The sequence below is a fragment of the Podarcis raffonei genome, chromosome 6 (genome assembly GCF_027172205.1).
Source record: "Podarcis raffonei isolate rPodRaf1 chromosome 6, rPodRaf1.pri, whole genome shotgun sequence".
Classification (NCBI taxonomy): Eukaryota; Metazoa; Chordata; class Lepidosauria; order Squamata; family Lacertidae; genus Podarcis; species Podarcis raffonei.
Genome location: NC_070607.1, coordinates 23546016 through 23565580, shown reverse-complemented (window position 1 = coordinate 23565580; position 19565 = coordinate 23546016). Strand labels below are relative to the sequence as shown.

At 43.7% G+C, this 19565-nt stretch overlaps 1 protein-coding gene across 4 annotated transcripts in view; it reads right to left on the bottom strand.

Moving 5' to 3' along the window:
• Nucleotides 1–7620: 7620 nt before the first annotated feature.
• Nucleotides 7621–19565, bottom strand: part of CDC14A (cell division cycle 14A) — a 93361-nt gene continuing 81416 nt past the window's right edge. For all 4 annotated transcript variants that reach the window (XM_053391612.1, XM_053391617.1, XM_053391615.1 and 1 more), the window contains one exon: nt 7621–7804. In XM_053391612.1, the coding sequence (XP_053247587.1) occupies nt 7772–7804 (33 nt within the window). In that variant the 3' untranslated portion in view covers nt 7621–7771. The remainder of the gene's footprint in view (nt 7805–19565) is intronic.

Below are 19565 nucleotides of genomic sequence, written 5' to 3'. Positions count from 1 at the left end.
AGGAACTTGGGCCCTTACTGTCTGCCAAGGCATAGAGGGTTTTCAAAGGGCTAAATAAATTTCCCTTGCAAACGAAACATTCTTAGCATTAATGAGTTGGAACAGCAAAGTCCGCAGGCCTACGAAGATGGGGGGTGATTTGCAAACGTCAAAGCTGATGTTTGGATTATCCAGGGGACCAAATATTTCATATCATGTGACTAAGACAAAATATCATGTTATTACTAGCTAGCTGCCCGCCAAATGATGGGAATTTGTAAGGAAATGTAGCCATAGGCTTCTACCACATGGGAGGTGGGTTAACGCCAGCATAAACATCCTTTTCCTGTCCTCTGCTGTGTTTGGGCTGGCTTTCATTCCCCCATGAATGCAGCATTTGGGACCTTTGAGTGTAGAGAAAATGCGAGCAAGAGGAGACACGATGGAAGCATGTAAAATTATGCATGGAGAAAGTGATGGTGGCTGAGTTATTAACCTAACACGGGCAGGGAGATGGGCAAAGAACAAAGCAGTTTGCCCTCAATAGCAGAGGGGTGTGAGCTCCTATGTACTCTAGTGAAGTAGGAGATAAAAGGCCAGCGTTTTTAGGATAGCAGTTGATAGCTGGCAAAAACTGCAACAGGCTACAGAAAGAAATCAGAGAGCATGGCTGATTTCTGTTTTGGATCCAATCGTGCTGTGCCTATGGGAGAAGCAAGAGACCTTACTGGAGTGTATTGCCATGAACCCCTCCACATCACAGGCTCAGGTTGTGATTCGAGGACCCGATCCCCACTTGGGGAATAAGGACACAGTATGTAAGGTTAATGGGTAAGGAAAAGGCCACAACTTTATTGATTACAGCATGTGAGAAGGTATTGGCTTAGGCATTGGACCCCGGAACTTTAGACTCCACCCACTCGTAGAGGGGTGAGTCTGACGAGGGTTAACCACCAGTAGGGGGAGCCTGTTGATGCTAATACAAATATAGGCTCTCTCCTGATGTCACCGAGGGTCGTGCCATGGCCCCCCGCCACACGGGCATCGGACAGGATCCACGACCGCCGGATTCCTTTAGCGGAATACCCAAAATTGTCGGAGAAGGCGATGGCCACACCTTGCCCCCCCAAACACCAACAACACATTCCAATGCCTAACTGCCAAATACCACAAAAGTTGTGACGGTTGCTACGAGGTAGCCAGTTGGAAAAAACTCCTACCAGGCCCCCTGGTTAAACAGGGCGACCAACCAGAGGTCCATAGCAAAGTCTCAGGAAAGCTAATCTATAGGGAGTGGAGGGTGGGTGACTCGAAGAAAATGTGTGTGCAATGGCGGGGATGGCTGGCACGGCCATGTTTGAGCGGCAAGCCACGCCCCCGCCGAGCTTCCCTATTGGGTGCCCAGCCGGGGAGGGGCGTGGTGTGCCAGCCCTGGAGTTGAAGCAGGGGGTGGAGCGCCCCCTGCATGACACAGGAATCGTCTCCCCCTCACAACCCCTCCCCTCCTGGAGGAGGAGAGGCTTTACATATATGCGTAAATAAACCATATATCCTAAAGACACCACAGTCTCCGCTTTGCCTCATCCCCAAAGGGCAGGCACCGGGATCCCTGGCTCTCGTATTGCTGTGGAGATTGGGGTGGTGCGCAATAATATTTAAGGATTCTTAGCCACGCTAGCTTATAGACCAGGCTTCCTCAAACTCGGCCCTTCAGATGTTTTTGGCGTACAACTCCCATGATCCCTAGCTAGCAGGACCAGTGGTCAGGGATGATGGGAATTGTAGTCTCAAAACAGGGCCGAGTTTGAGGAAGCCTGTTCTAGAACAATCCTTAGGCATATATTGGATGGGAGATTTCACTTCGTATTTCAACATCACCCACCATCACTTCTAAACATTTGTGGGGGGCATTTTGTTTTCCCAAATTCTGCACCATGTCGTGCATTCTTCTCACCGGAGTTGCTTTCAGAATCGAATTATCACACAGGGCACACATAGAACAGAAGCAGGATGTCCAAGCAAAACAGAGAAGAGGAGATGCTGTAGCTATAAATTACCAACCAAATTACTGACATCCACAAGATTTCCATTGTTATCTTTCCTCTTACCATCAGATCACTGACCTTCCTCCCTTCGTTTGACTTCTTTGTTTTGCATTTTCATGTTGACCATTATTTTGACCCATGTGCTGCCATGGCAAAGGTAAATAGCCCTCGAAGGAAGCCCTCATCCTCCTGTTGTCCCTGCAGATTTCCTCCAAGGGCTGTTGAAAAGAACATTGGTGCGCTGACTTGGCTGGAGTTGGCTGTCTGGATAAATGTGTGCACTCAGATTGGTGTTAGTTGGCTTTGGGGTGAGAGAAACCCTGGCTCTTATGCTGGAAGATATTTTCATTCGTCAGCAAGACCACTTTATGATCCAGTATCCTGCCTATGACAATGCTGAGCACCTGGTGCCATCTCAGGAAGAAAGCGATGGCCCTGAAGATTGGGTTTTCTCTGTTATTTTAAGCTACACACATCTTTCTCTTCCATAAAGTCCAAGGGAGTTTTAGGGACTTTCTTTAAGCTAGCCACCTTCCAACTCTTGTGGGGCATTTTGGGGGTAGGAGAAGAAGGGTCATCCACACTCCTGGAACTTCCATAATCATCCTTTTCCCAGTCCAAGCAAACAACAATAGCCACATATGTCTTCTTAGGGTGTTTGTGTACGCCTATTTGCCACTTCAGGACCACAGCATCAACTGATGAATTGCCATGTGAAACAGGAAGTGCACTTTAGGCACCACCAACAAGACTCTCTATGTCACCTCCAATCAAGGCCCAATATTTTATGGCACATAGGTGTATAAATTGCCTGTAACAGACTGAGTGTATTCTGGTGTACAGACCCAAAAACCATTCTCTGCTCCAGGAAAAGCTGGGAGTGCAAAGTTCTGATCTCTTATTAAAACTCGAAGATAGCTATATATATTGGTTTAAGTGGTACCTCGGGTTACAGATGCTTCAGGTTACAGACTCCTCAAACCCAGAAATAGTACTTCGAGTTAAGAACTTTGCTTCAGGATGAGAACAGAAATCGTGCTCTGGCGGCATGGTGGCAGCAGGAGGCCCCATTAGCTAAAGTGGTGCTTCAGGTTAAGAACAGTTTCAGGTTAAGAACAGACCTCCGGAACGAATTAAGTTCTTAACCAGAGGTACCACTGTACTATGCTATACTATACTATACTATACTATACTATACTCAGTGCTTTTTTTCCTATAAAAAATGTTTAAGAGTACTCTCATTTATATTGAAATACTGCCCTTCAATGAGGCCAAATTTGGATTCACAAAATGTTTAGGGGTATGCGTACCCCTGCATCCCCCCTGAAAAAAGCACTGACTAGACTAGACTAGACTAGACTAGAGTAGACTATAAGACTCGTACCCAGTGCTTCTTGGGAATTCTAGGAAACAAAAGAAATCAGTGCAGCTTTGAAAGGTTCAGTCCACCATTTTGATTCAAAATGGTGTCCAGTTGTACCCAAACATGGATGGAAACAATATTCTTGATTTCAGGAACCATAATGCAGGTAGTAGCTTTATTGACTGTACCACAATAGATTATGAGTGAGAAGAATGCTTTGCTGTGTTCACCAACAAACAAAGGCAAAGCTGGTTTTGGACTACAACTCCCATCTTCCCTAGCTATCAGCATCGGTGGCCAGGGATGATGGGAATTGTAGTACCAAAAAAACAACAGTTGGAGACCCAAGTTTGGGAAACCCTGATGTAAATGAAGCTCTCATGGGAAATGGATGCTGTTAAAGAGAGAGAAACCTTTCCTCATTAGTGTGTTTGGATTATTTCATATTTTCTAAGATGCTGAGCCTGTGCTGGGCAGCACAAGATATTGTATGGATGTTTTTGGATGTAACTGTGATGCTTATGTTCTGTTTTTGAAGAGTTCTGCAAGTAAAAGTTTGAATAGTACTTTTATGGGCCTGGACAACAATTTCTTCCAAAAGGAGTCAGTTCTTACGCTTCCAGTCGCTTCAAACTGCGCAATATTAATATCTGCAACACAGAATGCTGTTGCTTCTTCCTCTGTGAGAGTGGGCAGGTCTCTTCCCAAATCAATCAAGAGATAATCCCGAGAATGGTCATTTATTAAGGATGTTGGGAAATGGAAGTGTCTAAACTACAAGTTGCCAGGATAAAGTTACCATGACTGTTAAAGGGAGAGAACTGTGCTTGGAATGGGTGGCCCGGGCGGGACTTGATGAACGTTATTTCTGAACTATTAACCAGCAATCTGACAAAAGATAAAAGGTTTGGCCACCACCATAGCAAGAAAACTGAAATGACTCACAGCTGCATATTTCCCAATGGGAAGGCAATTAAACAGGTTAACAATGAAGATTTTTAAAAAATGCACAGAGTGATTCACTGTTTGCAATAAATATATTAGGAAAACAAGGAGACAAGAGCTGTCTTAGGCTGTGTACACATACCTGTTTACTTTGGCTTCAATGTGCTCCCACATCTGAAGTTAGAAGCCAAATTCCTATCTCCTTAGCCACAATCTATAAATATCTATCCTGGAGTGAAAAGGTTAGAAACCCCTGCCCTGTGTGACGGATGCAAATGAAGCTGCAAGCACCAGCAATTTTAATATAGCTGTATATACTGCAAGACAGGCTCTGGCAGATTGAGTGGACGAGACCCAAAATGAGTCCAATGGTCAAGAAGGTGGTTTCTGCACGTGCTGTAGAGGGAAGTGAAGGCCAGATGAGGCTTGTCAACCTGGGAAGGTAGCCCATCGGGAAGAAGGAAAACACAGACCTTAAATCTCTGCTGCCTTGCTACAGTGGTACCTTGGTTCTCGAACAGCTTTGTCGTCAAACAAATCGGCTCCTGAATGCCGCAAACCCAGAAGTAAGTGCTCCGGTTTGCAAACATTTTTTGGAAGGCAAACATCCGACACAACTTCCGCTTGAATGCAGGAAGCTCCTGCAGCTGATCGGAAGCCGCACCTTGGTTTTCGAACAGTTTCGGAAGTCAAACGGACTCCCAGAACAGATTAAGTTCGAGAACCAAGGTACCACTGTATACTCATTTGTAAGAAAGGCTTTGGGAGCAAACCCCGAGGAAAACCCTGAACCCACTGCCTTGCGGGACATATTTGGGAGCAGAAATTGGGTCCTCCCTTAAAGAGGGCACGTATTATGGTGAGGCCTGGACAACCGACAGCCTTTGTTGTGGGTGGGTACAATTGGTAAGCCACAACACCCGATTGGTGGGTCCCTCAAAGTTGGGTATAATTTGGCCAATGGGACGCAGTCCAAAACGTTCAAGGGACCTATTTATGCCCATGCACGTGACCCAGAGCTTCCTCTTTTGGCGCATGCATTCAGAACACCCGCCCACCTCTCCCTACTTTTAGGTCTTTTGTGCTTGACCTTGCTATGCCATTGTGTGTCGTCTGTCGTTGGGACAGGGGCACGGCAGAAATTTCCCCCACTTGGCTGATTGGCTGTTGCCATTTGGGTTTTGCCTGCCGCATAGCAAATCATCACAACTTGTAAGGTTGTGGATAGGCTCTGGTTCAGGTGATAGGGATGGGAGAACGCTCTCGCCATCCCTAAGTGAAGGGTATTCCGTTAAAGGAATCCAGGGACTCAATGGTTTGGTCAACCCCTGAGAGGGGGTTGTGCCCATGCCTGAGTCCAGGGGGACATTTGGGTGGCAAAGTTAGCCCATTCCCAGCTTTCCACTTATCCAGGTGTTCACCCTTGGCTGACCTATGCTGGTGCCCTGGGTCAGCGCTACCTGTGTGGCAGGAAGCTAGTCGAACCAGAGCCTATGCAACCAGTCTCTTTCTGTAATCAATAAAGTTGTGGCCTCAATTCAAAAACCAAATCAAAATTTAGGTCAAGTGTGAATTTATTTAGGGGGGAGGTTTCTGAGTCTGAACATGCAAAAGGCGAAGGAGTAAACACAACACAAATCCAGAGCAGTGCCCTTAAGACGGTTGGATGGCGCCTTGAACACCTCTTTCTGGCAACTCCTGCAGCCAAGCTGGTGACAAACGCATTGCTCTGCTATCATTTAGACCACAACAGTGAGGCCAAGAGGTGTGGGGGGGTCTTGTTGTCTGGGCAGCCCAGGACAGTGGCAGACTTTGGGCTTCCAAATTCCAGTGGTGCCCTGTGCAAGGCCAAAATTCGGTGCCCCCCGCCTCTCACTTTTCATTCTAAGTCATTGCTGGGGTGCCCCTGCAGCGCTTTCCTGGCTCGATGCCTAGTGTGGCCAAACAACTTGTGCTCCCCTAAATCTACCTCTACCCAGGACCTCCAAACACACTGCCCAGGCTTGTGCCCTGAATATATATTTTTTTAACGGTGCACTCTTCCATTGTCTCTTGAGACAGAAGGGTGCCAACAAAAGGGGACAGGTGGAGCTCCATCCATGGCAAGAATGTCACCTGCCCAAAAAATGGAAAGAAGAAGAAGTCCTGACAAAAGAAGAATGGATACAAAAACTTATGGAATACACAGAAATGGTGAAACTTACCGTACCAGAAAAATAAGAAACCAAGATAACAAACTTTTTTAAATATAAAAGAATGGAAATGGTTTATTGTATATTTGCAAACAAATCGTAAACAGAACATTGGCAGGATGATTGCCATAACCTGCAGTTTTATAAGCGTATATATTTAAAGTAGACGAATAAATGAGTAAGTTAAGTTAATTTGGAATATGCAGAAAATATAAAAAATAAATTTAAGGGACCACAGAAAGAGGGGGGAAGGAAGTAGAGTTTTGAAATGTAAAAATGATTGTAAAATTATTGAAATGTATAAAATTGAAAATCATAAATATTTTTTCTTTTAAAAAGGAAGAGTCCCACCTTCCTCCAGTGCCCACCCTCCTCCAGTGCCCCCTGCCAGTTCAAGGCAGTTCTATACTGATGAATGCTTTTACAGAGTAATCTTCTTTATGTCTTCTTGGAGGCCCTCCAGACTGGTGTTTATTTCGTGGGTGTATTCTGTAACACATCACTGATGCAATAATAGTGAATTAGAGGTGGATTTATACTGGACATTCGGCATATCATCCTTACTGCATTATGGGATCATTTGTGGGATGAAAAGTTAAAGGATTTCAGTGTGAAGTTTAGGGACATGCACTGATAGGAAACGAAGCAGTATGTCTGCCCCCAAGCTGCAAACAGTGTTGGAAAAGGTTGTAGATCCACCTCAGATACCATCATGAGCACAAACAAATCACCACGAGCTCATTGTAAAAATGACGTTCTGGGAAAGGGTTCACAGCAGCAAGTCTCACTGATACAGTGGTACCTCAGGTTAAGTACTTAATTCGTTCCGGAGGTCCGTTCTTAACCTGAAACTGTTCTTAACCTGAAGCACCACTTTAGCTAATGGGGCCTCCTGCTGCCGCCACACCGCCAGAGCACGATTTCTGTTCTCATCCTGAAGCAAAGTTCTTAACCTGAGGTACTATTTCTGGGTTAGCGGTTACCTGAAGCGTATGTAACCTGAAGCGTATGTAACCTGAGGTACCACTGTAAATTGATGAGATTCAGGACTGCGGCCTGACTCTCCGTTATTTAAAAGGAAGCCGATTCAATGCGCTAGGTTTGTTTTCAGATTTAATTTAATGAAATTTAGCCTTCTTCTGCTTTCGTACAGGTTCCCATCCCCACTAACTGCAGCAGTCCGAGTCTCTCCTCTCTTCTGAACTGTCTCTCATCTTGTAATCTTCGGCAGCGTCCCATTATTCTTCTCAAGTTGGGTGGCACTCTTCATTCCAACCATCCTAAGGTGGGGAGAAAAAGATGTAATCATTGCCCTCTGCACACACAATGAACATAAAAGGTGACCAATGGCCAAAATAATGCACTAACTGCAGGTGCCATGCCTCCTTCCAGCTTGCATGTCCTACTGTCAATAACCAGTGCCAGATTTATGGATAAGCTAAACAAGCTATAGCTTAGGGCCCCACTCTCTTGGGGGCCCCCAAAAAAATTAAAGGGAAAAAACCTGGATGTACATTTCCAAAATACAGTGGTACCTCGGGTTAAGAACTTAATTCGTTCTTGAGGGCTGTTCTTAACCTGAGGTACCACTTTAGCTAATAGGGCCTCCCACTGCTGCCGCACGATTTCTGTTCTCATCCTGAAGCAAAGTTTTTAACCAGAGGTACTATTTCTGGGTTAGCAGAGTCTGTAACCTGAAGCATCTGTAACCTGAAGCGTCTGTAACCTGAGGTACCACTGTATAAGATAAAAACCAAATAAAATAAAACCTACATACAGCAACAGTGTTTTGTGTTGTGTAGGCTCCTATGATGTACATATTTTGTTATGTGCAAATGGCTTTAGATACCTATTAGGTCCATTAATTACCATATAGCATATATTCAACACAAAAAACAGTGACAACTTGTTGTTGACAAAGAACAGCTGGATATATAAAGGGCCCCATTACCTTCAGTAGCTTAAAAGGTAAAGGTAAAGGACCCCTGATAGTTAAGTCCAGTCACAGACAACTTGGGTTGCGGTACTCATCTCACTTTACAGGCTGAGGGAGCCGGCATTTGTCTGCAGACAGTTTTTCTGGGTCACGTGGCCAGCATGACGAAGCTGCTTCTGGCGAAACCAGAGCAGCGCACGGAAACGCTGTTTACCTTCCCGCCGGAGCAGTACCTATTTATCTACTTGCACGTTGTCATGCTTTCAAAATGCTAGGTTGGCAGGAGCAGGGACCAAGCAACGGGAGCTCACCCCGTCACAGGGATTCAAACCGCTGACCTTCTGATCTGCAAGCCCAAATGGCTCAGTGGTTTAGACCACTTAGCTTAGGGCCTCATCAAACCTAAATCTGGCCCTGTCAATAACATGCCAAGTTTGGAAGATGGGAAATACAACACAAAGGCGGATTCTCTTTTGACAATATATAAAAGCTATTTACGGGGAGGATGGGGGCAAATCTCTGAAATACTGTATGAACCCCCTCAGTGGCAGATTTGCCATAAAGTACGGTACTTTCATTATTGCTGTGCATATATATTAGACCAGAATAATACTTAGGTTGCAATTCTATACCCACTTACCTGGGAGCAAGTCCTATTGAGCTCAATGTGACTTACTTCTGAGTAGATTTGCACAGGATTGTGCTGTTACAGTGTTGCTGTTTTTCAGTGATTCTCTCTCACAAAAGCTCAATAAATCTTTGCAAACCCTATTTTAAAAACCCTGTGTTACATATTTTTAATCCTGAATTGCACGTAGGAGTTTGATGTTGGGAGCTAGCCAGTGTGGTGTAGTGGTTAAGATCGGTAGTCTCGTAATCTGGGGAACCGGGTTCGCGTCTCCGCTCCTCCACATGCAGCTGCTGGGTGACCTTGGGCCAGTCATACTTCTTTGAAGTCTCTCAGCCCCACTCACCTCACAGAGTGTTTGTTGTGGGGGAGGAAGGGAAAGGAGAATGTTAGCCGCTTTGAGACTCCTTAAAGGGAGTGAAAGGCGGGATATCAAATCCAAACTCTTCTTCTTCTTCTTCTAAACACAGCTGAAGTGAAATCTAAAATGGAGATTTCACCCCTCACAGCTTATTCTCCTGGCGATAATGTTTCTGTCTTCCTTAACAACACCCAGGGTTTGGAGCAGTCATTTATTTATTTATTCTTTTATACTAAGAAATTATCAGTTTGAAATTTCCCAAAAGGAAGCTGTCGCAAGTGACTGTCATTTCTTGGCTGGGCTGCAACGTTTACTGATACTCTCCAGGGCAGCTTTTCATCTTACAGGATGCATGGTTCTTTTTTTAAAGCATGTATTTCCAATACCAAGAACCTGGCAACATTACAAAAAAACAAATCTGTGTCACCTTTAATATTCTTGTGCTGACCTCTCAAATCTTGAACAATAGAGGACAAGACTACATTCACTTCTGATCAACACTGGCGGCTACCTATTATGGGGTGGGGTTCATCTTTTCCTAAATGTTTATGGTTCAATTATCAGAAGTACTGAAAGCCTCCTTATTGATTGGAAGGGGCAAATTAGTTAAGATCTTCTCGTTAAACTGCTGATTTACCATTTATTAGCACCTGGGTTTTCGAGAACAGAAGACACCTATCACAGCAGGCAGGGACATAGCGCTCTAGATAACCTGTTTTATTCAGCATTTGTCTGGATCTGCCTGCACAAAATTTACACTGTCATTAGACCTACACCCAGCTGTTATTGAGCAATTTATTCTGATATGTTTAGGGGGCAGTTATATAGCAACAAGCATTTATCCTGATCTGCTTGCAGGGTGCTTACACCTCTTCCCGGTAACTATTTATTGTTGATTTCTAAAAATATTTATATGCCAGTGCATAATAAAACATATATCACAGCAGTTTACAAGAATATGAAAAAAATGTTAAGTTGTGGGCAAACATATGAGACGACACAGCGATTCTTCCAAAGCAGCTCTTTATTTGTAAGCTGGAACTGAACTGAACTGAGGAGTTCAGTCAGCCTGCTTATATAGAGCTCCAGAACAATGTAACTGTTGCAACTTTATAAAACTATCCAATCACTGAACGTCACTTTCGATCCTTCATTTGCATAACTATCTACAGTATCCCCCTGCTGGCCCAGGGTGAGAACTTCAGTACATAACACAAAACATAAAAGCAAACAATAAAACCATGAAAAGCTAAAAGCAAGTAAAAAGTAAAAAGGAACCAAAAGCTCCATAGTATAATTATGCAAATCTATCAAGGACTTCCTTTTCTCTCTCTCCTGGATCTTCTAACATTCAGCTTTATTGACTGGCCCTGGGTTCTAATTTTATGAGAATAATAGAGAATCACAGAATAGGAACGGACCCTGAGGATCAGCCAGGGTTTCCCAAACTTTGGCCTCCAGCTGTTTTTGTACTACAGTTCCCATCATCCCTGATTACTGACCCTGCTAGGTGGGGATAATGGGACTTGTAGTCCAAAAACAGCTGGAGACCTAAGTTTGGGAAACTCCCTGCAATGCAGGAATATGCAGCTGTCCCTTATGGGGATCAAACCTACAACCTTGGCATGATCAACACCATGTTCTAACCGAGCTATTCATGAGAGAGGGAGAATAACTGAATCCGGAATTTCTCTTTGTTAAATTTTGTTTAACGCTTATTTAAATTTCATTCCACAACTGCACAAAACGATATTTACATAAAATGCAAACGTTAAATTACATAATTCACTAATGACACATCCAGTATGTTCCTACCAATACTTTTTACATTATCTCAAGAGATGAAAATGATTCCTTTCTCTTTCACGTAATCCTTTCTCTTTCATTTATGGTTTGCAATCGGGCCAACTCCAGCTTCCTTCACTGAATGGGAAATCATTCAAGGAGTCAGGCATAAGTTTAGAAGTTGACTCATTTCAATGTACATGAGCCTCTGATCAGCAACATGAAGAAATAGCCTTTGAAGAATGCGGCTGAGTCATGCGTGATATTAGTCACAAAGGCTGAGATGGGGGTGGGGAATCTATGTGAGCTGAAAACAAGGATTTGGGTGGAATTTTTTTTAAAAAAGCACCTTTGAGAGAGGAGACGTTGATACCATATCACATTACCACAGTTTGAATTTGAAAGAAAAAGTAGGCTTAGTAACTTTGAATGTTATTATATACTCCAGGCTTCCTCAACCTCGGCCCTCCAGATGTTTTTGGCCTACAACTCCCATGATCCCTAGCTAGCAGTACCAGTGCTCAGGGATGATGGGAATTGTAGTCTCAAAACATCTGGAGGGCCGAGATTGAGGAAGCCTGATATACTGTATTTTTCGCTCTATAAAACACACCAGACCACAAGACGCACCTAGTTTTTGGAGGAGGAAAACAAGAAAAAAAATATTCTGAATCTCAGAAGCCAGAACAGCAAGAGGGATCGCTGCACAGTGAAAGCAGCAATCCCTCTTGCTGTTCTGGCTTCTGGGATAGCTGCGCAGCCTGCATTTGCTCCATAAGATGCACACACATTTCCCCATACTTTTTAGGAGTGAGTCTTATGGAGCAAAAAATACGGTACTCTGTTCTCTCTCTCTTTCTCTCTCAAATGACTTAGATTTGATTATGGCTTTATTATTATTTATTAAATTTGTATACTGTCCTTCAACCAAAGATCTCAGGGTGGTTCAAAACATAAAAATACAATAAAAGAAACACAAAACACATAATAAATATAAGAACAAAAGCAAACTAATAATCCCGCTCCCCAACACATTTAAAAGGATTTCAGGTGTTAATCGGCCAAAGATCTGGTTGAAGAGGAGCGTTTTTGCCGGGCGCCTAAAGATGTATAATGAAGGCACCAGTTGAACATTCCTGGGAAGAGCATTCTATAAACAGGGAGCCACCACAGAAAAGGCCCTTTTTTGTGTTGCCACCCTCCGGATCTCGCATGGAGGAGGCACACAAAGGAGGACTTCAAATGATGAGGGCAGAATCTGGGTCCTTGAGGTATTGCGGTCCTAAGCCATTTATCTGATTTGTTTCCTTTTGCCTGTCAGCCACACTGAGAGCATTTATTTATTTATTTATTTATTTATTTATTTATTTATTTATCAGTCAATCATCTTGTGTACCAACCTTCATTGCAAAGCAATAACTTTTGCTTTTGGGCAACATAGACAGCTTGGAAATAAATGATGGAAATAAATGTGTTTTCTAAAATTTCTTTTGCTTTGACTTTACCATGTCAAATGATGCTGTTAGCCACCTAGGGTGTTATGCGTGGAAATGGAGCATCTAAATTTAATAAATACACGAAAGAGAGAGGGAATCTCTCCGATACCTAATGATGAAACACAAATATTAATCTGGCGATAATCCTAAACACACTAATAAATATAGCTAGCCTATTGAGTTTGATGAAACTTCTGAGTAAACATGCTTAGAAGTGCACTTATTATATAGTACATAGAACAGATTCCAAACTGGCTCTGTAAATTTAGACCTGACAGCGAGGAATAATGGTCAAGAAAACATATGTGCCCTGGTCTAAGAAGAAAGGCAGGATATGAATTTAAAAATAAAATATAGTGGATCTGCCTCAGAACCAATCAGCTTCCTGTGTCCTTTTGCTGGACCAGGACTACAGTCGGTTTCTATGTTTTTTGGCTGACTTTTAGCAATTCACTGACTCTCTCTCTAATCCACCTCTTGTAAAGATAAAATTGGGGAATGTTTTATATGTGTACTTTCCTCTCATCCTTTAGTGGAAGGGCTTAATAAAAATGTGATAATTAACTTTTAAAAATGTGTTTGTTTGCATACTGTTAGTGGGGGGAAACATTGTCCTTAACAGTAGGAGAATAATTTATTTTCTGGTACAGCTGCCTTCAAGGAAGGAAATCCTAGAACCATTAGGCTTTCCTTGTACATAGTGCATACTTTCCTGAACATATGGCATAAACTGAAAAGAGCTGAAAATAAACCGGTGCAACTTGCAAAAGCCCTATGGCTCAGTGCGCTGACATTCTTTATTCACCGTTAGTAGAAAACATTTGCCAAACTGTTCAGAAAAAAACATGCCGTGTTTGTATTTTGATGGAACGCTTCGTTTTCAGTATGGACACGATCCAAGCTAAGCACCTTTAACGTTCCAATGATTTCAATGGGAAATATATTAAAACATGGACTTAATTCTTCCATTGAGGGCAACGGTACTTAATAGTGATAAATATGAGGATGGAGGAACCAAGAGCTCCTTGCAGGAAGAATGGGATATAAATGTGATTTTAATGTGAGGTGTGCCTATGAAAATATTCAGGCACTCCTAGTAAACATACTTTCAGCCCCATATAGTAGCTTATTTCTTTTACATTGTCCAAACGGCGTTATTTTTTTGGGTGTCATGCTATCCAGGGCTGGGCAGTGCTCCCAAAATCAACAAATCACAGGAACAGTGGAATTTCCCAGCCTTTTGTGCTGGTAGCCATCTTAATACAAAATATTTTTAAGCTCCTGTTTACTTACAGATATTTTTTGAATGGTCTATGAAGCCGTGGAAATACCCTAGCCTAGCAAAAAAGAGGAAATGCGAAGGCGTAAACCTGATCTTTAAAAGTGGGAAAGAAAATTTCAACTCCTTTGCAGAACTGTTTATTTGAATCCACTGAATGTTTATTGAAGCCTTTCTTTAACCAGCTTTTATTTTGATCCGATCTCTCTGCTGCTAGCAATACTCCCTTTCTCCAAAGGCCCCCCACTCTGGAGCTAAGGCTTGGACTTTTGCCTCAGTTCGGTTTTTAGATACACAATAGGAAAGGGAAAAGAAAGGAGATTTTCCCTCCTTTTCTTTTCAGTCTGCTGAGTAAACATTCATCAGCAGGAATTTGGCAGGAAACACTGGAGCTCTGGGGTTTTGCGGGGTCACCTGGCTCTGAACATCTAGCACCTCTGAACATAGATAATAAATCATAGAATTGTGGGGTTGGAAGGGACGACAAGAGCCATCTAGTCCAACCCCCCTGTCATGCAGAAATATTTTGCAGAGTGGTGGGCTCAAACCCATGACCCTGAGGTTAAGTTGGGCTCACGCTCTACCGACTGAGCTATCTGGGTGGGCAATCTCATGCTGGTGTGCTGCTGCTTATATCAGCTCAGCCGTTTGGTGTGTTGGCAATGCTGATAAACCAACCCAGGAGCTGAATGAGTTGCCAGATCGCTCGCTCATAGAAAGAAAAAGGGAAAACCCAAAAGGAGCCATAAAATGGGAGGTTTACAGAGAGGTCCTCAAGGGTGTCTCTCTGAAGATATGTGCCCCAGAGTCAGGCAGCAGAGGGTGTTTCTAGGTGCTGAGCGCATGATCCAGGAGAAGCCAAGCGCTTTGGTTTCGACAGAAGAGTTAAGCCAAGCATCACCTCTCTCCCACAATCCTATGTGCATGTTATGTACTGAGTTGAATAGGATCCAAAATGCAGCGGTCTGATTGGTCCTAGAACAATAGGATTCAGAATGCAGCCGTCTGATTGGTCCTAGAACAATAGGATTCAGAATGCAGCAGTCTGATTGGTCCTAGAACAATGCAGCAGTATGATTGGTCTGCAGGAGCCACCCAATCCAGCTCCAGGTGGAAGTGAATCTACAACCTGATTGGCCTACAGGAGAATCCCGGAATTAGCCAAGCACGTGGGGCCCATTGTGTAAATAATGTATATAAAGCAGATATTTTGGGGGAACTTCCATTCCTCCTAACCACTACGAGCTGAATAAAGAGCATGAAATCCACTCTCGACTCCGAGTATATTTCAGTGCCCTTTCTGAGAAGTAAGGCTCACCAAACTCAGTTCAGTTCCATTTGGACAGCTTTTCCAGAAGGTTAGGTTGAGAGGGTGACTGGCCCAAGGTCACCCAGTGAGCTTCATTTCATGGCTGAGTGGGGATTCGAACCCAGCTCTCCCAGTCCCAGTCCCAGTCCCAGTCCAACACTCGAACCATTATGCCACACGGGCTCATGCTATGCAGCAGTGACTCAGCCAACTAAGCAACAGAGCCCAACCATGGCCTCAGCTACTGACTCCAACTCCCATCATCCCTGACAATGGACCATGCTGAGTGGGGCCGATGGTAGTTGTAGTCCAACAACATTGGGAGGGCACAGGGTTGGCTAACCATGACATGATGTTGCCACGCTGGTTCTGCTGCATGGCATGATCGCCCTGCAATCATTCCACTCTCCCTCCATAAACCCACACAAGAGTCCATCAGGTTAGGGGAAACTGCTGCAGTTGCTAATTTTAAAGGCTGAGAAGCAGGGAAGGATAGGAGAAGGGGCTCAGGTCTGAAGATAGAGGCTGGGGGGGGAAAGTTTTTTTTAAAAAAAGTTTTAAAATATATATGGAATTTGCCATTAGTTCATCAGCACCATCTAGTGCCACATTTGTATAATGCACTTAAAACATTATATGTGCAGCTACATAGCTGAGTCCACAATTTGGGAATCCAAAGTCAGCACTACTGCATGTGGCACAAGCACTTCCTAAAAAACAAACAAACCCAAAGTTAACGCACCTGGGAAAATAGCCAGTAAGCCATCTTTTATTATAGGTCGGAGCAGTTAAGGAAGATGCAAAAGGAACTTGTTTTATGGGTGGCAGCAACTGTGGAAGAAGTGAGGAGGACAGAGTGTGCGCCGATGTTATTTCCTGGAAATAGGTATCAGATTTAACAAGGAAATCTTTGCATCCCTCAACACTAAATGCTGGCAGCGTCTCTTGTTTGTCCAAGGCTCAGGGAATTGTGTGCCTCCAGCCTCCATGCTAGATTCAACTTGAGCCATATAGCATAAGAATGCATAGTTTATAAATATCATGGTTTTTTGTTTTGTTTTATATTAACTCTTCCTCAAACTTCTGCACAGCAGTATCTTGGAAAAGATCCAAGGTGCTTGAGAACAGCAGTAGAGCCTAGCCTGATATGAGTTCTGCATTATTTTTTCAAGTGCTTAGTTGGCAACAATTTAAATAGAAGCTTGCTCTTTGGGTCAAATAAGAACTTGGCATACAGCAAGACCAGATATTCTGCACTGAGAAGGAACTAAATAAAGGAATCACACAACATCAGGAAGATTGGATTTCTCCACAGTCAGGGCTGACACCAGACATCAGGGGACTAACGACAACAAGAGATGATGATGATGATGATGATGATGAAGAAGAAGAAGAAGAAGAGGAAGAAGAAGAGGAGGAGGAGGAGGAGGAAGAAGAAGTTGTATTCTGTCCATCTGACTGGTTTGCCCCAGTCACTCTGGGCGGCTTCTAACAGAATATAAAAGAGCACATGATACATCAGACATTAAAAACTTCCCGATACAGGGCTACCTTCAAATGTCTACATAAGTTGCATAACTGGTTATTTGTTGGACATCTGATGGGAGGTCATTCCACAGGGCGGGTGGCACTGCTGAGCAGGCCCTCTGCCTGGTTCCCTGCAACTTTGCTTCTCGCGGTGGGGGAACCTCCAGAAGGTCCACTCTCAGAGATGCTCCTTCAGGTATACAGGGCCAAAGCCGTTTAGGGTTACAAAGGTCAGAGCAGTCCTCCCAATGATACGCCACCCCAACCCACCCCCCTCCACCAGTGGTGGCCCATCTTGTTTCGCCACCTGAGGCAAAATGAGAATGGCTCCCCTGCCCCACCCCTGCACCCCTCCCACTGTTCGCTCTACCACTTCCACCACAACTGGAATGTGTCCCTCTCTTGTAAACTTGAGAAGGGGGCATCAAGAGAAGGGGCTTTCTGCAAGGCCTTCCACTCGTCTTCCCTGCCCCTGGAATGGGAGAGAAGAGTAGCAACGCCACATGCCAGAACACCCCCCTCTCACAGAAACTCAGTAAGAATTTCGGACGTCGTTCCGGTAATCTGACGTTTCGTCGCTAAAGAACTTAGTCATCGACCTCCTTCAGGTTTAACAATCTGAAGGACATCATCCTCTTTCTATGCCCCCCGATGGAAACATGCAGATGAGGACAGATATACCCCTGCTTAAAGTCCTTTACATACTGTCTTCTCTTGTATATTATTTACTACAAAGCTCGATGACTAAGATCTTTAGCGACAAAACTTCAGATTACCGGAACAATGTCCAAGCACTGAATATCACAAGTGGATTCTTTATTACTGTGTTTGCAATTGTTCAAGATAAAATCTATTTTTGAAAGAGAAGAAATGAGCACTGAACCACTGGTGTATTACAAGCAAACTCTTTATTTACTGTGTTTGCTATTGTTTAAGATAAAACCGATTTGGGAAGGAATCTACTTTTGCCATTTTTAATGGATATTTATCGTTTGTTTACAGGTAGCTGCCTTGGTGATATTATCTTGTGCCGATTGCAGTAGTCATCGTGTCCCCACCCTGTTCATTGTTTTATTGTTAGGCGCCAGCAAGGGTCAGAACTGATGGTGGGCTCTCAGCATGCGATTTGCTGAACTGCACACCTGCCATATATAACGCAAACTGGGAGGAAGCTGCAATTTCCCTGTATAGGAAAGTTTTTAAAGTTTGATGCTTTATTGTGTTTTTAATATTTTGTTGGTAGCCCAACAAAATCATCATCACCAACAATAATAAATTGTATTAAAATAATAATTTTTCTATAAAAATATATAATATATAATTATGAAACTAATTATAATATAAGTATAATATTGCATCTGTTTCTGCCCTAAATTCAGCTGGGTGCAAAATAAGTCCTGAACGTATTGTTGTAGGTGCTGCCTACTCAAATGCCAAGAGATCCAGGGGCTGATGGGGCAGACTAGGAAGAACTTGATGCCGCTGTTTGACAGTGGAACCGTCTCCCTTGGGAGGCTGTGGACTCTCCTTCCTTGGAGGTTTTTAAGCAGAGGTTGGATGGACATCTGTCATGGATGCTTTAGCTGAGACTCCTGCATTGCAGGGGGGTTGGTCTAGGGTTCCCATACGTCCAGAATTTCCCAGACATAGCCAGGATTCTGCCATCGTTAGCGGTTTCCGGGCGGGAATCTGGACGTGTGGCAGCCCATGGCAGCAGTGTAGATCTTGGTGATTTCCTATAAAAAATAGCTCAAAAATGTTTTCTTTTGTTTGTTTGTTTAGATTTGGGAGGGGAAGCTCAACGACTTTGGGCAAAACTAAGAGAAGCTCAACAACTTTTCTCCCCCCAGCAAAAGAAGAGCTCAGCAACTTTGCCCAATAAAGCTCAACAACTTTTGTGTCCGGATTTTCACTTTTTGAAATATGGCAACTGAAATATACTCAGAGTCGCAAAGTGATTTCATGCTCTTTATTCAGCTCATAGTGGTGAGGAGGAATGAATGAATGTCCCCTCAAAGTATCTGCTTTATATACATTATTTACACAATGGGCTGCACATGATTGGCTAATTCCAGAATTCTACTGTAAGCCAATCAGGTTGTGGATTCACTTCTATCTGGAGCATGATTGGGTAGTTCCTGCCAACCAATCATACTGCTGCATTGTTCTAGGACCAATCAGACTGCTGCATTCTTAATCCTATTGTTCTAGGACCAATCAGACTGCTGCCTTTTGGATCCTATTGTTCTAGGACCAATCAGACTGCTGCCTTTTGGATCCTATTCAACTCAGTACATAACAGCAACCCTAGGTTGGACCAATTGACCCAACTCTATGATTCTATGATAGGGTGCCTGGATTCGAAGCCAGAGGATGCAGCCATCCCTTTACATCTTTTGACACTTCTTTGTCTTTGGGGGCCAAAGGAGATAAAGCAGTTGCAGTATATAGGCCCTTCTCTCTCTCTGGCCCATTGCACAAGGGCTAGGCTCCAGGCATGTCGCACAACAGAGGGAGTTGGCAAGGACTGAGCAAGACAAGGTGTGGCTGCTTTATTTCCTCCCACATCAGGAGATTCAGTTACATAGGGACAGCTTTCAGACTACGCTGAAAGCAAAGGGGGAAATAAGCAGGATGTTCAGGAGTCAGGAAGTCAGGGCTTCAGTGTTCTGCGTGTTGCTTAACATCCCTCACTATGATTAGCAGAAATACACACACAC